Source organism: Mesocricetus auratus, unplaced genomic scaffold (assembly GCF_017639785.1).
Source record: "Mesocricetus auratus isolate SY011 unplaced genomic scaffold, BCM_Maur_2.0 Super-Scaffold_15014, whole genome shotgun sequence".
Taxonomy (NCBI): domain Eukaryota; kingdom Metazoa; phylum Chordata; class Mammalia; order Rodentia; family Cricetidae; genus Mesocricetus; species Mesocricetus auratus.
This window is the reverse complement of record NW_024429186.1, coordinates 78,993,140-79,016,464: the sequence shown is the minus strand read 5'-3', so window position 1 is coordinate 79,016,464 and position 23,325 is coordinate 78,993,140. Positions and strand designations below refer to the sequence as shown.

The window sequence follows — 23,325 nt, the reverse complement described above, 5'->3', positions numbered from 1 at the left end:
CAGAACTAAGACTAACTTAGAGATAACATTAACAACAGCAACTCTAGCATCATTACCACGGTTGAAGATACTAGAAGGGTTTTTTGTCTTTGAAATACAGAAAACATAAACGGTGTATGCACAAGGCTAAGATACTCAGAGGACTAAGACATTTTCTGCCAAGCATGATAGTCTGGGTTTGATCCATAGGACCAACACATGGGAAGGAGAGAACCAACTCCTGGAACTCCTGGAAGTTACCCTCTGACCTCCATGTGCACCATGGTACACATATGTCTGCCCCACTCCTAAATAAGTAAGTAAAAATAATATTTTAATAGCCTCACACCTTTTAGGACAAATGTCATAAAAAATGAAAAATGTCGTCAAGGACTTGGAAGAGTTAGATCTCTGCTACACTGTGTTCAGGATGTCATCAGTGTGACTGCTCTGGGGGGCATTCCTTGGCTACACCGTGTTGGGGATGTCATAAGTGTGGCTACTATGGGGGTGTTCCCCTGCTATACTATGTTGGGAACATCATCAGTGTGACTGCTATGGGGACATTCCTGCACTCTGATCAGACATGTCACTTCTCAGTGTGTATCCAAAAGCATGAAATCAGGGTTTCAAAAAGTTATCCTGCACCCCTACCTTCTCTGTTGCATTATTCGAAATATCCCAGGGTTGAAAAACAACTAATGTCCACTGATGGGGAAGTGATTGAAGAAAGTCAGTAGTTTATGCACAATGGGATATTAGTCTTAGAATATACAGAAATCCCTGTGACGTGTCTGAACTTGGAAGAACCATGCTAAGTGAACAAAGACAGTCCTGAAAGGATGGAGACAGTAAAGTTTTACTGATGACATTTTTAAATAGCCAAACTCCCAGTAGCAGAAAGTAGAGATCAATGACTGTGGCCTGCGGGAAGGGAAATAGGAAGTCACCGATCAGTCTGCATAAGTTAGAGACAGAAGTAAGTTCTAGAACTTGCTGTGAAATATAGCACTTGTAGTTACCAATGTGGCAGTGTACCTTTAAATATTTTCCAAGGAGGTAAATCCCATGCTAAGACTTCTTGCCTCCCAAACAAGTAAGCACAACTCACAGGGGCCTCTTGGAATCTTGAGTGAGGTATATCTTTGTTGTGGCAATGGCTTCATGGGTGTGTACATTTGAGCTGTACATTTTACACATATGCAATTATTTGTGCACACATCAGTTATACCTTCATAAAAATGTTAGAAATCTGGGCTGGAGAGATGACTCAGAGTTAAAATCACTTACTGCTCTTCCAGAGGACTGAAGTTTGGTTCAGAGTATCCATATCTGACAGCACACAAATGCCTCTAATTCCATCTCTGCTGCCCTCAGCCAGCACCCACACAGGTATGCATACACATACACACATAAAAGTGAAGTGAATATATAAAAAAGAAAGTAAAATATTCAAATGTGTAATAAATAATCATGTAAGGGTAATAATAGGAGATGCATCTTTGATATAAAGTATATTATACAAATATATAACTTTACTGGATTACATATAAAAAGTATATAGAAAATAAACATTTAGGGGCTGGTGACGTAGTTCTGTGAGTAGAACATTTGCATTACATGTATAAAACACTAAGTTTGGAGCCAAGACCACATAAAATTGGTTATGCAATGGTGATGAGTTGTTACATGAGATCCTGTTTATTTATCTTTTTAAATACAAACAAGAAAAAATAGATAGAAAAGAGCACTTGAAAATTAAAAATTTGAAAGTAATCTTTAAAAACATAATGGGAGCTTGGGAAAGAAAGACGAAAGGCTCCAGGAAGAAGAGCGAAGCGTGAAGAATGAAACGAGGAACAGGAGAGGGAATTGCGGGAATGTTGACCGAAGCTCAGCAATTAGGTGTGTGTATGTGTTGTACATGTTTATGTGTCTGCTTACATGGATGTGTTTCTGGGTACATGTATATATTCCAGAAGGTGAAAAATGTACATAGAGGAAAGAAATGATAATACTAAAGAAAACTTTTCCAAATTAAAAGACCAGGAGAGTTTTGGATTGAAAGATCCTCAAATTCAACACAACAGGTAAAAATGGGTTCATACCACCATAGTTTTGTTTCTGCTTCTGTGACGAAGTATCCTGACACATTGAAGGGAGCAAAGAGTTATTTTAGCCCACCATTAGCAGGGAAGTTAAGGTTCCCAGAAATTAAAACATTAGTCACATTACTTCCATGGTAAAGAGCATAGAAAAATGAATGCATACAAGCTTAATATTCTACTCGCTCGTCCCACTTGTATACAATTCATGACCCAAACTCAGGGATCGGTGCTGACTACAATGGGCCTTCCCATAACAACACAATCAATACAATCCCCCACAGACATACCCATAGGCCAACCTTTCCAGGTGATTCTAGATTGTGTCAAATTGAAAATTAAAGCTAACCATCACACTTATCAACACATTTCAGGAAATGCCAGAATATAGTATCACCAACCCAAAATTCTACCGAGAAACAAGGCAAAAATCTTGGTTCAAATATGAGGACTGAACACGTACAGTCACAGGCATTCATAGTAAGAAAACATGTCTGACTTTCAACCCTAATCAGGAATACAGTGAGGAAAAAGAAAGGCATGAACCCCGGGGGACAGGAAGAGATCCACAGGATTTCCCTAGGGTGGTGGGGAATTTGAGCTGCATAGACAACACACACAGGTAAGTGGCTGGGACACTTCTACGGGCCTGGGCAAACGGAAGGAACTGAGCACATCCACGCTTGTTCAGCTGACCAGAGTTTGGATTGAGTATGTAGTAACAGCATTTTAACAGTACATTTGTTTGCTAGAGCAGATCACAGAATGGTTGGCTGAAATAAACAAGAAAACCCTGTCTATGGCAGGCAGACCAATGGAATCGGATTGAACACCCTGACATTAACCCACACACCTACAAACACCTGACTTTTGACAAAGATGCTAAAATTACACAATGGAAAAAAGAAAGCATCTTCAACAAATGGTGCTGGCATAACTGGATGCTGGCATGTGGAAGACTGCAGATAGATCCATATCTATTGTCATGTACAAAACTTAAGTCCAAATGTATCAAAGACCTCAACATAAATCCAGTCACACTGAACCTCTTAGAAGAGAAGATAGCGGGTGCCCTCGAACGAACAGGAGACAGCTTCCTGAATATAATACCAGTAGCACAGACACTGAGATTGACAATTAATGTATGGGACCTCCTGAAACTGAGAAGCAAAGGACACGGTCAACAAAACAAAACAGCAGCCCACAGAATGGGAAAAGATAATTGCACCAACCCCACATCTGACAGAGGGCTGATCTCCAAAATATATAAAGAACTCAAGAAGCTAGTCACCAAAACACCAAACAATCCAATTAAAATAGAGAATTCTCAATAGAGGAATGACTGATAGACACTTGAGAAAGTGCTCAACACCTTTAGCCATCAGGGAAATGTAAATCAAAACAACTATGAGATACCATCTTAACTCCTGTCAGAATGGCTAAAATCAAAAACACCAATGACAGTTTATGCTGGAGAGAATGCAGAGAAAGGGGAACACTCTTTCATTGCTGGTGGGAGTGCAAACTAGTACAGCCACTTTGGAAATCAGTGTCGCAGTTCCTTAGGAAAATGGGAAGCAGTCTACCACAAGATCCAGCAATTCCATTCTTAGGCATATACCCAAAAGATGCACATTCATAAAATAAGGATATCTGTTGCACTATGTTCATAGCAGCATTATCTGTAATGGTCGGAACATGGAAGCAACCTAGATGCCCCTCAGCTGAAGAGGGGATAGAGAAAATGTGGTACATTTACACAATGGAGTACTATTCAGTGGAAAAAAACCAATGGAATCCTGAAATTTGCAGGCAAAATGGATGGCACTAGAAGAAACCATCCTGAGTGAGGTAACCCCGTCATAAAAAGACAAACATGGTATGTACTCACTCATATATGGATTTTAGACATAGAGCAAAGGATTACCTACAATCCACACCGCCAGAGAAGCTAGGAAACAAGGAGGACCCTAAGAGAGATAGACATATATGGTCCCTCAGAGATGGGGAAAGGGACAAGATCTCCTGAGTTAATTGGGAGCATGAGGAGGAGGGGAGAGGAAGTTAGAAGAAAGAGAAGGGAAGAAGAGAAGGGGAGAGGAAGACATGATGTAGCAGGAAGATGGAGTCAGGGGAAGAATAGAAGAGAGCAAGAAAAGAGATACCATAACAGAGGGAGCCATTATAGGTTTAAAGAGAAATGAAGCACTAGGGAAATGTCCAGAGATCTACAAGGATGACCCCAACTAACAATCTAAGCAATAGTGGAGAGGCTGCCTTAAATGCCCTTCTCCTATAATGAGATTGATGACTACCTTGTATGCCATCTTAGAGCTTTCATCCAGTGGCTGATGGAAGCAGAGGCAGACACCCACAGTTAAACACTGAGCTGAACTCCTGGAACCCAGTTGCAGAGAGGGAGGAGTGATGAGCAAAGGTGTCAAGACCATGCTGGGGAAACCCACAGAAACAGATGACCTGAACAAAGAGGATCTCATGGACCCCAGACTGATAGCTGGGAAACCAGAATAGGACTGTTCCAGATCCCCTGAACATGGGTGTCAGTGTGGAGATCTGGTTAATCTATGGGGCCTCTGGTAATGGATCAGTATTTATTCCTAGTACAGGAATGGACTTTGGGAGTCCACTCCACATAGAGAGATACTCTCTCAGCCTAGACACACAGGGGAGGTTCTAGGCCCTGCTACAAATGATATGACAGACTTTGAAGATACCCCATGGAAGGCCTCACCCTCTCTGGGGAGCAAAAAGGGGATGGGATAGGGGGTTCTTGGGGGGCAGGAAGAGGGAACTGGGATTGACATGTAAAACAAACTTGTTTCTAATTTAAATTTAAAAAAGGGGGAAAAAAGAAAATCCTTCACCATTGTAGAGTGGAAGTCTGAGGCTGGGGTGTTGGTGGAAGTGGGCATAGCTCTGGGGCCTCTCCTAGCTTGTAGAGGCCATCATCTTCCTGTCCTCGCATGAGCTTCCCCTTCTACATATGAATAGCATCTCTTTGTGAGTCTTAATCTTCTCTTTCTAAAACTGCCAGCCATATTGGATTAGGGCCCACCCTCAATACCCCATTTAACTTAATTACTTCTGAATGCCCTATCTCTAATCCAGTCACATGGGATCAGGGATGAGGACTTCTACACATGAATATGGGGAGACACAATTCATCCCTTAGAGGGAGAAATCAAACAAATAAGAGCTCCAGGGAATCAGAAGCACAATAAAGGAAAACTGGAGTATAATACATGGTTTAGCTCTGAAAAGCGTAGTTTGTCTTAACAATGTAATGAGTGAATATTGATTTAACTGAAATTACACTACAACCACATCAGGAGGCCAGGAAGTGGAAAGTATGCATGTGTGTGGTATAAGCGGGATGAGAGAGAGAAAGAGAACCAGACCCTCATGTTCCTTAGTGGGAACAGAATAGCTGTTGTGTAAAAGAGAAAGAACGGGAAATCACAGCACCTACTGGCGTGGGCTCTGCAGAAACGCTGGTGGTAGCGAAGTATCGCTGAGAACCCGAAGGTATGCATCTGAGAAAGGGATGGGGCAAGCCACTGGTCCTGCTGCTAGTTTGTAGAACCATCTAACTCTGCAAGCTTGTGTTGTATGAGCACACAGTGGACCGAAATAACACTGTGTTTCAAGGGTAGAAGGCTGATTCCTGGCGTTTATTCTGTGACTGCGGTGCACACGTTTTCCCTCAGTGCCTCATCTATCCCATAGCGTTTCACTGTCGACTCTGAAGCAGTCGAGAATACAGACTTTGTATGGGCACTCTAAAGAGATTACAGGACTTGATAAACAGTGATAGAACACAGTTCTCCCCAAGCCTTCAGTTCAACTTCCAGTCACTAAACAGTTGCTCTTTCTGGGGTATTCTGTCAGGAACCATTATTTCTCACATTTGTGTTCCTTCACTTTATCTAATAACACTTGGGAGATACCATAATTTCTCAGAATTTGAACCCCTTCTACATAATTCCAAGACTCCCCCCTCAAGTGACTCCTTGGAGAAATTAGAGTCTTGTTTCCATCAGACAAGTTATTTGCTTCCCCAGACTTCCTGCAGGTAAACATGGACAGAACCCAGACCAAACCATTACAGTGTATCCACCCTGTACTTTAACCAACAAGCAGAGAGACAAATTTTGAATTCATTTTTATTATTTAAATTAGAAACAGTCTTATTTTATATACCAGTCTCGGGTCCCTCTCCCTCCCATCCTCCCATGCCCCCCACCAATCCCTATCCCGTTCTTTTTCTGCTCCCCAGGGAGGGTGAGGCCTTCCATGGTAGATCATCAAAGTCTGTCACATCCTTTGGGGCGGGGCCTAGGCCCTCCCCCTGAGTGTCTAGTCTGAGAGAGCATCCGTCTATGTGGAGTGGGCTCCCAATGTAATCTCTTTAGAGTGCTCATACACAAATGACATGTACACTAGGGATAAATACTGTTCCACTCTGAGTTAATTCTTATGGATGCAGAGAGGAAACAATATTGTCATAGCAGTGAGCATCGTTGCAACGTTGGCCGTCTTTGCACAGTGGCTGGTGCTGCCGACACCAGTGCATGAGGCATGGTCTTGAGCTGCTTGCTCTCTTTGTGGAAACCCATTCTCCAGTATGGTTTTTAATTTCACCACAGGTACATTTGACCCTGAGAATCTTCTGAAGTTTATCTTTAAACCTTGTAATATCCACCCAATATCTTTTCAATAAGTACTTGTTTCTGCTTAAATCAGGAGGATAATGTTTTCTTCGTTTTTTATCACTTGAATTGATGACTATATGAAGGAAAGTTCCTACTGTGATAGCTAATAAATAGGACACCAAATTAACAGAAAATGTTGAAGAAAATATCCCTAACTTACTTTCCTCAAGTTTATAATTGATGGCCAAGACATGTCATTTGTGATTCACTGACAAATTGGAGTTTTGCATTTATGAGAAAATTCTAGGGTTTTAGTTTACTCATCCTTCCATTAAACAGGGAATGCCAGGCTGCTGAAGTCTATTGGCAAGGAAGTGCAGAAAAACAAACAAACAAACAAAAATGACAAAAGGCCCTGGCTTTGTTGTAGTAGTAGAGGAAGATTGAATAAATAAACACACACACAATAAGTAAATTACATATTATGAAGTAAGTGGATAAATGTTGTGGGAAAAGGCCTGGAGATGGAGAAGAGGGGGTGGTGCTGTTGGGAGAGTTGGCTTTCCAGGAGGGATGCTTGAAAAGGCTCTGGAAGGAGACAGAGTAAGCTAGTGTGTGTTGGATCAGCCCTTGGGACAAAGCAGGCCTAGAGAGAGAGGATGGTGGCTGGAATTGTTGGACCAGAGTTCCAGGGCCGTGCAATAGCCAGAGACTCGTTATACAGGGCCTTTTCTGTTATCTTGAGAACTTAGCTGAGAGTGACAAGAAGCCATCTGGGTTTGACCAGAGGTGTGGCTTGTTTGCACTTAGGTTTTCATGGGCCATTTTTGTCTGATTTCAGTTTTTGTCAGACTGAGTGATTCTTAGTGATGGGGCCAATTCCTCTCCCACCCACAAGGAGGAACTGAGGATGTGGAAATAGTTTCAGGTGTACTTCCTAGTAGAGAATATCCTAGAAACCAGTGGGCAGAGGTCATGGATGCTGCCTAATGTCTGAAGATGGCCAACTCTCACCATCACAAGTTATCAGAAAGTCAGTCACATCATGGTTGAGAAACCCTGAGAACAAAGATTTTCAGACCAGTGACTCTTAGAAACTATATTTGTGTGAAACCAAGTTATTTATGTTTGAATATTGAAATATCGGTGTTTCTTAAAATAGATTCAAGCATTAGTCAGAGAAGAATCTTTTTAAAATTTAATTACTTGAGTTATTTTTTAGTCAGCAAGAAAAGTAAAGAGTTTCATCAGGCCATCTTCAAAATATGTATTATCGTACTGTCCTGACTAGTTTTATGTCAACTTGACACAGGCTAGAGTTGTCTAAAAGGAGGAAACTGCCGTTGAGAAAACACCCCCATGAGATCCTGCTGGAAGGAGTTTTCTCAATTAGTGATTGATAGGGGAGGGCCCAGATCATTGTGGGTGATGCCATCTGTGGTCTGGTGGTCCTGGGTTCTATAAGAAAGCAGGCTGAGCAAGCCATGGGAACAAGCCAGTGATCATCACCCCTCCACGGCCTCTGCTTCAGCTCCTGCCTCCAGGTTCCAGCCCGGTGTGAGTTTCTGTCTTGATGAACTGAAAGCGTAAGCTGAACACACCCTTCCCTCCCCAAGCTGCTTTGGTCATCGCAGTAACAGAAACATGGACTTTGTTCTGATTCATTCTTCCGCCTCCCAGCCTTCCCCTTCCCTGCTCTCCCTCTTTTGCCCGTTCCTTGACTTTCTCCGGAGTTGTTTCCCTTTCTCGTCACAGGCACTCCATTGCTTTCTGTTCCCCAGTTCCTTTAATACCTCTTCCTTCCTTCTCACGATTTCCCTTTCTATCTCTGTGATCTAAAAACATCCCCCAACACACAAACAAGCCCAAAGTCCATGCAAGAGTGAAAACGTGTAGTATTTGCCTTTCTGAACCTGGCTCACTTGGCTTTAATACAATGATTTTCTTTCTGCTTCACTCAGTTCCCCACAAATGTCATGATTTCACTTGTCTTCATGGCTGTGTAAAATCCCATTCTGCACATATATCACACTCTTTATCCATTCAGGGCTTGACTTCTACGGTGGCTGCACAGGTTACATTCACGCTAACAATGAATGAGCATGTCTTTCCCAACATCCTTACTAGCATCTGTCGTCACTTCCCTAATGATAACCATCTCACTAGAGTGGAGTAGAGTCTTACAGAAACTCCAAGTTGCATCTTGTTTGAGAGAATTTTAATACTATAACATATTGGAGGGAAAATAAGTTAAAAACTGGTATTCACCCTAGACTCCTAAATTTACTTCTATGGTGTTTCTGCCTCATGAATCAAAACAGTACATTCATTTTTATCCAGGTTTAAGACATATAAACTAAAAAAAAGCTTAAATCTGCACTTGAAAATACTCAGAAATAGCTGTTGTATTTCATCAAGATGATTTGCACTTACCCCATCTTATTAGCAAATTACTAAAATTTTATGGGAGGACTTTCCAAAAATAAGTTATATTTCTTTCTTTAGAAATCACAACTCGCAGGGGATGGCTATGGAGAGATGGATGAGTCCGCAGTTTGGAGCACTGGCTCCTATTCCAGAGGACCAGGATTGGAGTCCCAGCTCGTATGGGGTGGTTCACAACCTCTGTAACTCTAGTTCCAGAGGATCTTATGCCCTCTTCTGCATGCATGTGGTGCACTTAACGTGTAGGCAAAATACCCAAATATGTAAAATAAACTCTTTAAAAGGTAAAAACTAGGTCCATACTGTTCATATCCATGGATTTCAGTGAGCTTTATGTGGGTTATTTGTGTTGATTTTTTTATGTTTTAAACATTTGGCAAACTGTATGTCAACAAAGTTGTCAAAAGTATAGTTAATGTTGCCCTGAATTAAGAGAAATTCATCATAAAAGCACAAATTATGTGGGATTTTTACAGTTCATTTTGTTTATTAGTAGCTTTTATATTCAAGGATGGGGGTCTCTTGTAATTGTTTTCTGGAAAAAGGTCAGGTTTTGCAAATGCATATACCTAAACTTTTTGCATAAAGAAATCTTAGGGACGTCTCCCACATTTTTGCCATATGGACAACCAGCAATCAGTAGAAAAATTTATGTTATCTCAACTCATTCACCAATCCCAGGAGCACCTAAAACGTGTCAGGAGGTTCACTTTTTCATGTTACACAAGCTGCATTAAAGTGTTCCTTCTAAGAAAAGCGAGTGATGATTTTAAAAAGAGCACAGTCAATTGCACATAAGGAAAACACAAGAAAAGGCCTCAGTCTCTCCCTGCACCCCACCCTACCCCACCTTCATAAAAAGAAGGAAGCGTTGATAGGCATGGGGTCCCTCCCTTTCTGGGCAACGCCTCTGGAGGACAACTGGATGGAGATTCAGTGAGTGGCTGGAGGTTGGACACTACCGCCTCACAGAAAGCCAAGAGACACCCCAAAGTCCCTAACCGTGTCTCTCCCCTCCAACATAGTGTTTGCCTTCCAAAAATGACTGCCACCAGGAGCCACGCTGCAAACAAAGACGAGTCGCTGTTGCCATGCCTGATGGTTTCCATCTTGCTTTAATCAGAGGTCATGTGCTATGACCCAGGATAATTTCTGGCAGAGCGTTTAGAAGAGTTTTGAATTTTAATACCCTTAAGTGGTGTGTGTACTTTCCATGTCAGCCTTGGAGGTATTTTTGTTTTTTTTTTTTCTCCTCCTAGAAATTACTTCAAGATTAAGAGGCAGACTGATGCTTATAGTTCATACTGAAAGCAATCTCATTTTCCATTTCCACCCAGTTGGTTTAAAAAACCTGCAATGACCTACTGAAAGGTTTTCATAAACATAGCTGTTTAAGGATTGGGTGTCGTCACTGTGTCTTCTGCACAAAGGCAGCTCATTGCTAGGAAAAGATTGCCATGCTTTTGACTGCTGGTGTTTGGAGATCTGAATGAAAAATGCCAAGACTGAGCTATCAGTGTCAAGTGAAGCTGTGGGGAAGCCACACTGAAGGGGGAAAGCCACCTTCCGGCTCGCTACCTGTAATTACTGCCTGCTTTTGAGTTCGGTGATTCTGCTCTTTCCCTTGGGAGGAGCTGGGAGCCCCACACTGGGGCCATTCCTATGAGAGCAGGGTGGGAACACTTCTACAGCACAGCCTCTAAGGAAGCCTTGGGAGCAGATTTCTGACCTAGAGAACTGTTCCCTAAAGTTGGAGATACTGTGGTTTGGCGCCTGATGCTTCCTGATGAAGCTAAGTTCACTTCACTAACGATTGGCCTCACTGACACCTTTTCCTTTGATAAAAAGACAAAGACATAAATAAGCATCTGGAGAATTGAGTATGAGAGCTCATGTTCTCAATGTAAAACCCAAAGACATATGTAATGATTTCCTGAATAGGTCTCTAATAGCTCCAGAAATACTAACAAGAATCTACAAACAGGATTACATAAAATAGGAAAGGCCCTGTGAAGTGAAAGAAACAATTGCAAAGCTAACGGCAGGCTCGAGCGGCAGGAACGCCTTGCCAGCTATTCAAAGGAGAACCGATTTACAAAATACAGAACACCAAACAGGCAAATGATCTCATCAACAAATGCTTGAATAAAGCAACCCAGTCACAGCCAGGTGTTGGTGGGGCACACCTTTAATCACAGCACTCGGGAGGCAGAGGCGGGTGGATCTCTGTGAGTTCGAGACCAGCCTGGTCTACAAGAACTAGCCTCCAAAGCCACGAGAGAAACCCCATCTACAAAAAAACAAAAAGCAAAAAAATAAAGTAACCCAGTCAGCCACAACATTCCTTTTATATTAATCAAAAAACCAACAGAGATCTACCCAAGCTTACCTTGATACTATTCACAGCTGATGAATAGATAACAAAATGTGCGTGCAGACGCGCGCACGCGCGCGCACACACACACACACACACACACACACACACAGAGTGGTATATTAAGCCATCATAGGATAAACAAAATCATGCGGTTTCAGAAAAAATGGATAGAATAGGACATCATTGTGTCTAGGGAAACAGCCCAGAAACTGTAAGTAGTAGTACACGATTTTTCTTACAGATGGGCTAAAGGGAGCAAAAGGAGGACTGTTTGGGATGAGGAAAGGAACGCAGAGGGGAGACAGACTTAGGACAATGGGGGTAAATATGATCAATACACGTATGAAGACGTCACAGTGAAACCTATGATTTTGTTCAATGACATACACTAATAAGATTTATCAATGCAATATTAATAAAACAATGCGGATCTGAGACCCTTTGCAAGGGGCGACTAAACTATACGGCATCAAAGTCCACAGGCGCCAGTTACCAGCAGGGGTTGGATAAAGTGAGGTCAGGAATAGCAAGGGGACAGTCAATCTTGGGAGGGGGTTAGCTTTTGGTTGCCATGTCCACATCCTTGAGAACATCAACTTGAAAGGGGCAAGAATTTATTTTAGCTCCGAGTTCCAGAGTTTTCTATCTGCTATTTGTCTATCTGGATTTAGGCTGATAGTGAGGCAGAATGTTGCATTAGGAGCCAGGAAGATAACAGAGGAGAAGGCCACCGTTCCAATAGACCCTCAGTGAGGTGATGCAATGAGACTCCAAGAGGCCCCGCCTCCCAATGCTCCCATCACCTTATTAGCACCATGGGCTTGCCCCCAGGCCAGGAGACTTTGAGGGGCATGGTGGCTGGAAGATGTTACAAGAGACCTAGCAGGGAAACTTCCAGATCATCTACAGAATCAAGAGACAGCCCGGGAAACCCTGACAGTGGATACAAAGCAAAGGACCGTTTCTCCCTTGCCCTTCCCCACTCCCCACCCCACCCCAGTGCACACCAAACCTAGCTGAAGATACATCCGGGTAAAGACGCTTGCCGCCGCCCACACGGAACCGGAAGAACACTGTAGTGCAGGTGAGGAGAAATGGCCAACTAAGAAAGCAGATGGCCACCTATGGTCATGCCAGTTCCCAGTAAAACGTTTTGGAATGACACTACAATTCCTCAACAATGAGATATAAATTTCATCTCATCAAGACAGGGTAGGTGTGTGTGTGTCTCCCTGGCAGTGCGCATGCGTGTACATGGGCATGCACGTGCCTCTCCGTGTTTCATTCATAAAGGAAGAGCAATATATGAAAAATACTTTCATTTACGAGGTTGGTCTAAGACGCTGGCCAAATGGACTGTAAGATTTTATATTACTTGGGGAGGAGTCATGTGACTCTCCAAACTGTCTTTCACCAAACTTGGGAGGCAGAAATAAAACCATGGTCTGACAGAATCTCACACATTCTTTTATTCAATATACCAGAGGTACATACGTCAGATAGGTCCTGGATATCTGTACCATACATATACATATATATGTTTGTGTGCCTCTTATTTGAGGTGAAGTTTTACAAATACTACTTAATACTCTAAAGGTTAGCTCCATTAAAGCATGCAATTCAGACACATAAGTAACTTAAAGATAGAACAGAACATTACCTTATTATGATGGAGCCATAGATACTTTAAATTTTTAAATCTAGAAAGATCAACAACTTCTGTCAGTTCCCTGGAAAGAAAAAAAAAACATCATGAATATTAGCGGCAATTCCTTTGCTCGTAGGAAAGCTGGCCATACTGCTACCATGGTTTGGGAGGAACTGGCTAGATCTCTCTGTCCACTCAGAATCCCTGGCTCACTTACCTTCTAACTTAAAAAATCCCATCATTTGAATTAAACTTGTGCTGTCCATAACGTTGATTCGCTGAAATTTATATCTTATTATTGCAGTTCATTTCAAAACATTTCAGTGGGGATTGGGAAGGGAGACCAAAATGAAGTGGACACTGGACGTTGGTCCTGTTGTGACCAGACCTGATCTAGGAGATGCACATCGTAGGACACCTGGAGACAGGTGCTGAGTAGGGGACTTTGCTGCTCATTGATCTCCTGGTCACTACTTTACCCAGACGAGCTGCTGACTGAGGGTAGCATCTCTGGGGAGAGGTGGCTGTTCGGAAATTTCAGATCTCTCGAGCTCATAGAGTAGGAATTGTGGATACTAAGCACTTTAGCATACACGTGGCTTTCCTCTTTAAATCTCGCAGAGTACATAGCATGCAGGGCACTTACATAAGCTGCAGCAGTATTAAGACTCAACTGTGTTACCTATAGTAACTCATTCATGGCAACATCTCTCCACGTGTTCTAAACTTCAGAAGCTTTTTGGAGTCACGGTACCTGTACGTAGCCCAAGTGGGACTCAGACTCTCAGGCCTCTTTATTTTACCTTCCAAGTGCTGGGGTTACAGGTGTGAGCAACTCCCAGCCGCTCACGCTGATTGCTCATCATGAAACTCCAAGGAACTAAACTTTTCCTGGTTTTTACGGGACAGTCTTCTCGTGTAGACCGGACTGGCCTTAAACCTACAATCCTCCTGCCTCAACCTTCTGATTAGGCGAGGCTGAATATGTGGACCATTGTGCTTGATAAACATTTTAAAGCAGTAAATGATACTCCTAAGCTAAATAAACTTTTCCCACTGCTTTTTGTGTAGAAAGATTTTAGTCTAAGAAAAGCTGGGGGGTAGATTTTCATAATTATGTTTAAGACTATTTTATTTTGAAATTATAATGACAGCATTTCTCCCTTCCTTTTCTCTCTCTAAGTCCTCTTAAAACTCCTCCCTGCTCTCTCAAATTCATAACCTCTTTTAAAAGTACCTGTCATCGCATATGTGTAATGTATGTATATACACACACATATATACACACACACATACACATACATATGATACTACTAAGAGACACAATCTCACAGCAAACTTCCTGGTCCTCTCACTATTACAATCCTCCTACCCCTTCACCATAGTCCCTGAGTCTTAGGTGTGGGGAAAGTTTTCTACATGTGTCCATTGGGATCAGACTCCACAAGATGAATTATAAGTGGGTGTGTTTTTCTGTAGTGGTCTCCATCAGTTGTAAAGGGAAGTTTCCCTGATAAGGGGTGAAGACTCCACTTACCTGTGGGTCTAGGGACAATTTTTACAGATTGTTGTGAGGGATTATGCTGGTTTAGTAAATTAGAGGTTATAAATTCCCTAATAATCAGGACTACATTAGCACTGAGTAGTTAGCTTGGTTTCCAGTACCAGGCGTACTTTCTCATTTGTTGAGTGTGCATTAAGTCAAATGAGAGATGTGTGATTACCACCAAGGTACACATGCCACTACTGTATCATTATCATTCAGTGCTGGTCGACGCATGGGTCACAGGCATCATAGCTTGGTAGGGCTGTTGGTTGCTTCCCTGCTTTGGAATCACGCACGGTGCCTTCTTGTGCTATGAAAGCTCGTTCCCGGAGGGTTCCAGTTCAGGGTTTTTCAGAGCTCTATTTCTTAAGTGCATCATGACTTTGTTGTCGTTGTTGCTGTTGTGAACTGCCTGATGCACGTGCTGAAAATTGAATTCAGGCCTTCTGCAAAAATAGTATACACTTAGGATATAAGCCATCTCCTTTGCCCACAACCTTAAAAAAATATATCACTACACTTTCTTCACTCTTCCGTGTGTGTGTGTGTGTGTGTGTGTAATTTTCTTGAAGTCATCTGAAAATAAGACTTTTTATTGTAGGGCTCTCATTACTAAATGGCTTCCAAATTAAAATATTTTTCTGTAAATCATAATACAACTATCACACCTAAGGTGGTTAAGTTTAATTCGGCCAAGTAAAACATCAAATAAATTATTCACACCCCCTTCTCACCTACATTTAATATACTACCTTTATAGTTTATGTCTTATGTCATTGTATTTGCATGTTATGTTCAGTTGATATAATTCCAGTCATTTTAAGTATACATTTGCCAAAGTCTTCCCCATTAACATATTTACATTTTCAAAAACCCTAGACAACTGGTCAGAAGAATATCCCACATTCTTGATTTGTCTTAGAGTTCCCTAATAGTTATGTTCTAGATACACCTTCCCTTAATGACATTAGTAGAAATTCTGTGTTACAACAGGAGATAAATGATGTCAGTTTGTTCAGTTGTGGTAAAACTAAGTTCTGTTACTTGTTTAAGATCTGCCAGGCCTATTGCAAAAATGAAAATTTTATAGTACAAAGCTAACATGTAGGGCCCACCTCTGAGTTCACATGAAAATCTTGCTCCACATAACGACAGTTGATGACCCCTAGCTGATTTGGGATTGCAAAGTATTTTTTCTCATGTCCTCATTCTTCTTACATTCATTAACTTTTCTTTCCTACAAAGAGCAACCGCTCTCCTCTGTCTCGAATTTTTTTTCCTCTATCATCTTTGGATTTATGTACCCTCCCACACACAATTTTTCTAACACAACAACAGATACCAGCTTTCCCCAAATCAGTGGGGGGGGGGTGCCCGGCACTAACACATCCTCTGTCTTTGTAGTCAGCATCTTTTTTCTAAGGAGTCCTTAGAACATGGTTCAGTCTCACTAACTTCACAGTCAGGGAGGGTAGAATGTTAATCCTCTCTATGACGTAATAAAAACAGCCTCAACTTGGAAGTCTAAAGATCTTGAGCCTCACTTTGGGACTTGCATATAGTTTTAATCCACTAGTACAGTATCAACGAGTCCAGCCATTCTTATTTTTCTTATAGTAATAATATCAATGCTGAAAATCTGGCTATTACAGAATATAGCAAAGTCACTCATTTCTTTGAAAGCACTTTCAATTTGGGAATGCTTTTCTGCACGTAAGCCTGTCCTAGATCAATAATAATGAGTTATATTTTAAGGTGAGGCCAATCAAGACCACAAGATGTAAATCTACTACTAACAATGCTATGACTTGTGATGACAAGTTACTATAAGACATCAATAAGACACTCTTGTCACAAAGGCAACTGGGACTTAAGCAAGTATCCAGCTCACCTAGCTTATGTATGTAGACTGTGAAATATTTTTTTGCACCAACTCTGTTGTCCTTCATATAAGAAGACTACTGATTACTCTCAGTCAAAGGCCAATGTTTCTTATTTTTCTAGTGGTTTAAAGCTATCGTTTTTGTCGACTCACTCTTAAGATCAGTAATATTGCATTGTTGGAGTGGCCTTACTACATTACAAGATGGTGATGATGTATGTGAGCAGGGGAGCAAACTCACTGTGATCAGGAACTCATACCTGAAACAATGTTTTGGTAGCAGCACTGTTAATCCATGAATGAAATGCAGAGCGCTTGTGGCCCAATCAACTCTCAATGGTCTTGCTTCTCAACACTGCTGCATTAGGGCTTAGTTTCTAACATATGAGCTTTGTTGGATGCATATGATTCAGAGAAGTGTTATTGCTATTAAAATGGAAACAGTGGCCATGGAGGATGTCACTTATTGGCCAGTGGGAGTACAGTGTGGTCAGAGTACAATCATACATATCACTACTTCTCCCTCTTGTACTTGAGGTCTGTCGCAGACACTGGGATTATTGAGTTCTATAGAACACCTCTTTAATGTAAAGGAAGATTTTTTTTTACTATTTGCTAACAAAATTAATATAAGTGGTTTTAGTGGTTATAGTACAATAGTGGTTCTTATATGAGAATAGTCCATTATTCATAACAATTGATAATATTAATTGTATTAATGATAACTTTGTGGTTACTATGTACTGGATATCTCTTTACTTTCTGCCTCTCCTACATGCCACAGTCGTCCTGTAATAGGTTGTATTATTCAAGAGCAGGATTGCTTAATGAAGTAAAACATTATCGAGTTAATATTTGCAGGTTTTGAGAATTAAAAAGTATTGTCTGGGACATAAAGATACTAAAAATCATATTCACCGTTTTTCTAAAATTAATATTGAACTGATGTTCTATTTGCTTTTAAATGTGATAATCCTAGCAGGAAAGTTATGGAACATCCCAAGAGCATCCAGAGTCAGCCTGGCTCAATAACCTCTGTGGTTTTAGCCTTTCCAATGTCTTGCCTCTCAGGTATAAGTGGTATACTCTAATAAGTGGGAAAGCAATTACTCTGTGGTTGCCTACCCAGTCCTTGAAGAAGAGGTAATGGAAAAAAACAATTGCCTTTATAAAAATTATAAAACTATATTCCTCTGTGTTGTTCCAGAAAGCACACTTACTTCTTAGAGAGGAACAGCTCGAAGACATCAACATCCCTCTTGTGGCCACATATCTTTAGCTGATCTTCAACTGCCTGATAACATATAATTAATCTGTCAAACCACATTCCAATGAGCAAAAATACCGAGACATTTGCAGTCAGTAACAATATGTCTGTGAGAAGATCAAAAGAAAGGCAAATATGGAGGCAACCACTCTAAATTGATAAATTCCAACACTACAATTATATATTATTTACTCATCTTTGTGGTTGAATCTCATTATTTTTAACCCTAGGCACAGATGTGTAAATAACTTTAACTAGAAAGTAAAAAAAAAATACATATGTGTGTATACACACCATGATTAAGTTGTTACTTCTCTATGAGGTAGGGTATTTTGGTTCTTTAATGACAATTATTCTTAAATTTTCCTTCATAAATGAAGAATTAGTGTTTGACTGCATTCTGTAGAAAACACCTAGAGCCATGTTGAAGGAGTAGAATATAACGTATATTTTTAAGGGTGTTCTATCAATGGCCCGCCAGTATGTTCTACACCAGTAAGTTCTTAACAAAGTATCAAACAAATGAAGAAATGTCATTTTTCTCTGAGTGAATTAACACATTTTTCATTGTATTGCCACAGGCTTTATTTTAAAAGTGCAGATCCAGCAGCAGCTATAAAGCCCATTGCCTTTTCTTTAAGAATTACCAAATAAACAGGCGTAGGCCCCTTGACTGAGAGCAAAATGGAAAAGCTGGCCATTCAAGAGCAGAGTAAAAAACACGGCAGAAGCGAAGGGGTCACTGGTGCCGATCTGGGGCCCACAAACATCGCAATTATCAGAATCAAAACAAGCAAAGACTTTCTGTGGGGATTTGCCGTGGGTGGTAGGATTGCAGTGTCGGAGGGGAATGCATACGGTTTTGAGAGCGGATTCACCATGTAACAAGGCGCTTTAAGACGTTAGAGTGCGTGGGATGAACAACGTCTTAGAGACCCGAGAAAGGTAAAATCTCCCAGCGCGGGAGGTGGCTGCAAACCTACAGTCCCTCACTTCCCTTAATTTTTTTTTTTTGTCAAACTAGTTGAAGCTAGGGGGCTTGGAAAATTTACAGGCTTGGGCTCAGGCCTTCCAATCATTGGATTATATTTTACACACTTACACAAACCAAATCTCGGAAAAACTCATTGGGTCAGGCTTAGATGTTCTCACCTGGGTATTTCCGTTTAAACATCTAAACTCTTAGCTTACAGTATTCGCAGTCAATCTCAATAATTCAAAGTGACTTAAGGCCGAAGTAGAATTAAAATTTTATTTTGTTAATGTTATAACATTTAAAGTTTATAACTTTAAAGATATGAAGTTATGCTTTTAACTTCACCTAGCCATCATTCAAAAACAGTTAAGTTTGCACAAAGAAATGTATTATTGTGAATCTCAAAACACTTGTCTGTGGAATGTAGACTAAGGTGTGACCTCACAGGGGAATAATTTACAGTAGTTTAAACATATAGACAAGGGTGTGATGGTCAGTTTTACGTGTTGACTGGATTAAGAGATGCCCAGGTAGTTGGTACAGCATTATCCGTAAGAGTTGGTGAGTGTGTCTCCAGAAGCCAGTGGCTTTTGAGCTGGCAGTCTGAACAAAGATGATTCTCAGGGATGTGGTCATCACCCAGCCCACGTAGTGCTGCAAATCGAGCGGAAACGCAGAGCTATGCACATTAATTTTCACTTGTCCAGCTGGACACCCATGCTTCTCTCCATCACTGGCCATCCTCAGTCACCGGACTTCCCAGGAACCAAGCCATGACCTTTTTCAAACCTCCAGCTTGCAGACAGTAGTCATGAGAGGTCCACCTTGTGAACCAATCCTTCCTAGTAAATCTCTGCCTATATGCTTATGTATTTTAGTGGTTATGTTTCTCTGGAGACCATTAAGGGATATATAGTGATATGTTGTTTATGATTTATAGTAGCTTTTCCTTTTGTACTAGACAAAAGGGGAATTGTATTGATATATTATTTATGGTTTATTAAATCTTGTCTGATACTGAGATCTTGCTCCTGTCTTATAGTCCTCCCTAGTGCTTGGATTAAAGGCATGTGATCCCAGGTGCTGTGATAACCTTTGTGTGAGCTGTTTCTCTTTTGGATCAATCTTGTGTAGATCTGGGTGGCCTTGGACTCACAGAGATCTGTCTACCTCTTACTCCTGAGTCATAGGATTAAAGGTGTGTAACCACCACCTCCTAGCTTCTGGCTGCTGGGATTAAAGGTGTGTGCCTGCCTCCTGTGACTTGTGGCTGACTTAGCTTTCTGGATCCTCAGGCAAGCTTTAGTAAATCACAAATAATATATAGCTCAGAGATGGTTACCTAGACATATATTTTTAAGTAAAAAGCTATTGCTGATATAATTTGTGTAAGTCTGTTTTCTTAAAAAATAATTTAAATGCACATACAATGTACATATCCCAAATTGAAAACAAAAGCCTCATGTGATCATTAAGTTTTACTTTCCAGAACATATATTATATAATAAAGTATGTATGCTATATATAAAATAACTACAAATGTGTGTGTGTATTGAGATAGGGTCTTACTATGTTACACAGGCTGGTCTTGAACTCCTGGGTAAAAGTGATTCATCTCAGCTTCCCAAGTAGCTGGGGCTGTTAACAGTATTAGTGCCTAGTTCAAGGCAATACATTTTGAAGTGTTTAAATATTTTATAATAAATATGTATCAACTTGATAACCAGAAAGTATTATGTATTTTAAAAGTTTAGCCACAGAAGCAGTACTTAAGGTTTTAAAATTTTTAGAAAAGTAAGAGATGAATAGGAAACTTGCAAATATCACCATAAGTTGTAAGGACTGGCACAATTAATCACTCATACAACTTTTTATCGTGGCACGTTTCTTTTCATCCGGTAACTTTATATGACTCCCCGGAAGTGTGCTGTGAAGTTCCAGGTTTCTTTAAGCCGAGGCAGGCAGCAGCCCCTTTAGAGTGTCTCAGGCAGCGCACACGGCCCTTCCTTAAGAGGTCTTCCAACAGCCTTGCCTGATGACTCGGTGTTGTAGTAACACTCACACACACACATTTTACCACTCTTGTCATTTTCAGATTTAAAGCTCTGTAGGAGCAGGGATGCCCTCAAGGAGTTGCATTCACACCGCTGTATAACCACCAACACTGTCTTCTTCCAGAGCCTTCTGTCTGTTTGTAACTGCCCCAGCCATGGCAGGCAGGCTCTGAGTCCTGCTTCTGTGAGAGTCTGTCTTCCACAGACCTCAAGTTAAGCAGACCTCTGCAGCACTTGGTCACGGGTGGCTGGTTCATTTCAGTCAGGAGAGTGTCTAAGTTTTATGTGGTAGTATGTATCAGAAATTCACTGTGTAAAGCTCGGGACATTCTGTTGGATCCGTACATTTATATGGGTAGACAGGTGGGTTGACACCTCTTTCAGCTGTTGCCTGTAAGGCCACTGTGACCGTGGGTGTACAAAGACCGTGCACGTTCTCCCTTTCACTTCACTTAGGTAAAGGTGTAGAAATGATGTAGTGATTCTTGCTTTTCTTGAGGAATTTCCATGTCAGGATGGACACGGCAGGCACGCTTTGAAAGAAACCTTTTTAAAACAGTAGATTCAAACACAGTCACCCAGCCACCAACCGAAGCTGACTTGTCTGCTTTTTTACTTGGTAAAGCTAGGATTTACATCCTAAGATGTCTGATGTCTGTGAGTGGATCTTTAGGTGCGAGACAGTGAGGGACACCCAGAAAGATACAATGTTAAGGGCCGTGAGAAAGGGGGGGACTTCTGTGGCAAAGGGGGAGGAAGGAGAAATTCCTGATCCTCTGGGTGATGGGGTTTCAGGGCAGGATCAAGAGGCTGGGCTTAAAGAGTGGCAAGAGGAGAACGGGGATCTTGAGGGCAGAAAGGGCTGAGTAGTCAGAGCACACCAAAGACAGACAGCACAAGGCCTCGGCGCACACAGCCTTGGGCAGAGAGGAACGACATGACAAAAGCAATCGGACAATAAATCGGAGAGGTGTTTGGGAACCCTATCACCAGGGTTAACTTTGAAATTCTGACTTGCAAGTGTGCACTCAATTAGCACCCAAATGAAACGTTGATGGGCTTCAGTAAGTGTAACTGAAAACCACACATTTCCCGTAAACTGTCACTTGAAATTAACCTAATGTCACACACTTCACACATACAAATATTTACACAAATTAACTACATTGTAAAATCCAAGTAAGGAAGTCTAATGAAGGTCTCCTTCTCCTTCCTCGCAGGACAAGCACAGTAGTGCGTTTAAACAATGTGCCCTGTGAAGGTATTTCAAAGGCTTGTTCCTGCTTCTCCCCCTGGTGCCCTGCCCTTGTGGGTACCTACAGGACAGGCTTAGTTAACTGTTGGGAAATGTGACTTTGGGCTTAACCGTGGGGTGACCTGAGCATCTTACAGAGTCTTTGAACTGGAGAAAGGACGTGACAGGCTTCTGGAAGACGCCTCCAGCCGAGTGTGTGATGGCCGAGGGTGCAGAGAGAGGAAGGCCACCTCTGGGGAATCAGGGATGACTGGGTGGTGGGAACAGCAGTGAGTGGTGGTATCAGATGGCGTATGGACAGAGAATCCAGGCAAGGGCAGATAATTAGGGCAACGGGAAGGCACGGGGAACGGTAGTGGTGATGCCACGCTGATGGCAATATTATGACGGCTTGCTTGACGAGGAGACAAGTGCCTGCAAGGATGACGCAGCCAGCTGAGAAACGCTTGGGCTTTTGTCCTTGATGAACACGCAATACAGGTCAAGGTGTCCAGTAGAAAACTATGAATGAATGTGGATCCCTTTAGAAACTTAAGCGGAAATCTGAAAACACACCAGCCCAGAGGGGAGAAAAGGGGACATATAAGGTCAGAGCAAAGTGTGAGTTCATGAGTAAGGATGAGGAGGGGAAAGGACTCAAAGGTGGGAAAAATCTTTTCCAAGGCCACAGTATGAGCCCAGGTGCGCACGCGTGTGCGTGTGCATGTGTGTGCGCGCGCGTGCGCGTGTGCGTGCCTGAGAGAGAGAGACAGAGACAGAGAGACAGAGACAGAGAGAGACAGAGAGACAGAGACACACAGAGAGACAGAGAGAGAGACAGACAGACAGAGAGAGAGAGACACACACAGAGAGACAGAGAGAGAGACAGAGAGAGAGAGAGAGAGAGAGAGAGAGAGAGAGAGAGAGAGAGAGAGAGAGAGAGAGAGAGAGAGAGAGAGAGAGAGAGAGAATTTCAAGTTAATTGGTACAGACTCGCGATGGGGAGGTTCCACACAGCAGTTTTCTCTATCACCCACTCTCAGAATTTAGTACCAGGAAATCATGTTTTAAAATTGCCGAGTGATTAAATATTCACTAAAATCAATTCCTGCACCCCCGTGCCACATAGCCCAAGCTAG

General features: G+C 41.7%; 1 protein-coding gene across 4 annotated transcripts in view; it reads right to left on the bottom strand.

The window, feature by feature from the left end:
• Lrrc72 (leucine rich repeat containing 72) overlaps positions 1–23,325 on the bottom strand; it is a 48,169-nt gene that overhangs the window by 24,422 nt on the left and 422 nt on the right. For 2 of the 4 annotated variants that reach the window (XM_040743233.1, XM_040743236.1), the window contains exon 2: positions 13,240–13,309. Coding sequence is in view for 1 of the 4 variants with exons in the window: in XM_013117816.3 (XP_012973270.1) it covers positions 13,240–13,309; positions 17,876–17,949 (144 nt within the window). In the remaining 3 variants the exon portion in view is untranslated. Of the gene's footprint in view, positions 1–13,239; positions 13,310–17,875; positions 17,950–23,325 lie in introns of those variants that run through there. The other 2 variants (XM_013117816.3, XM_040743234.1) reach the window with 2 other exon arrangements.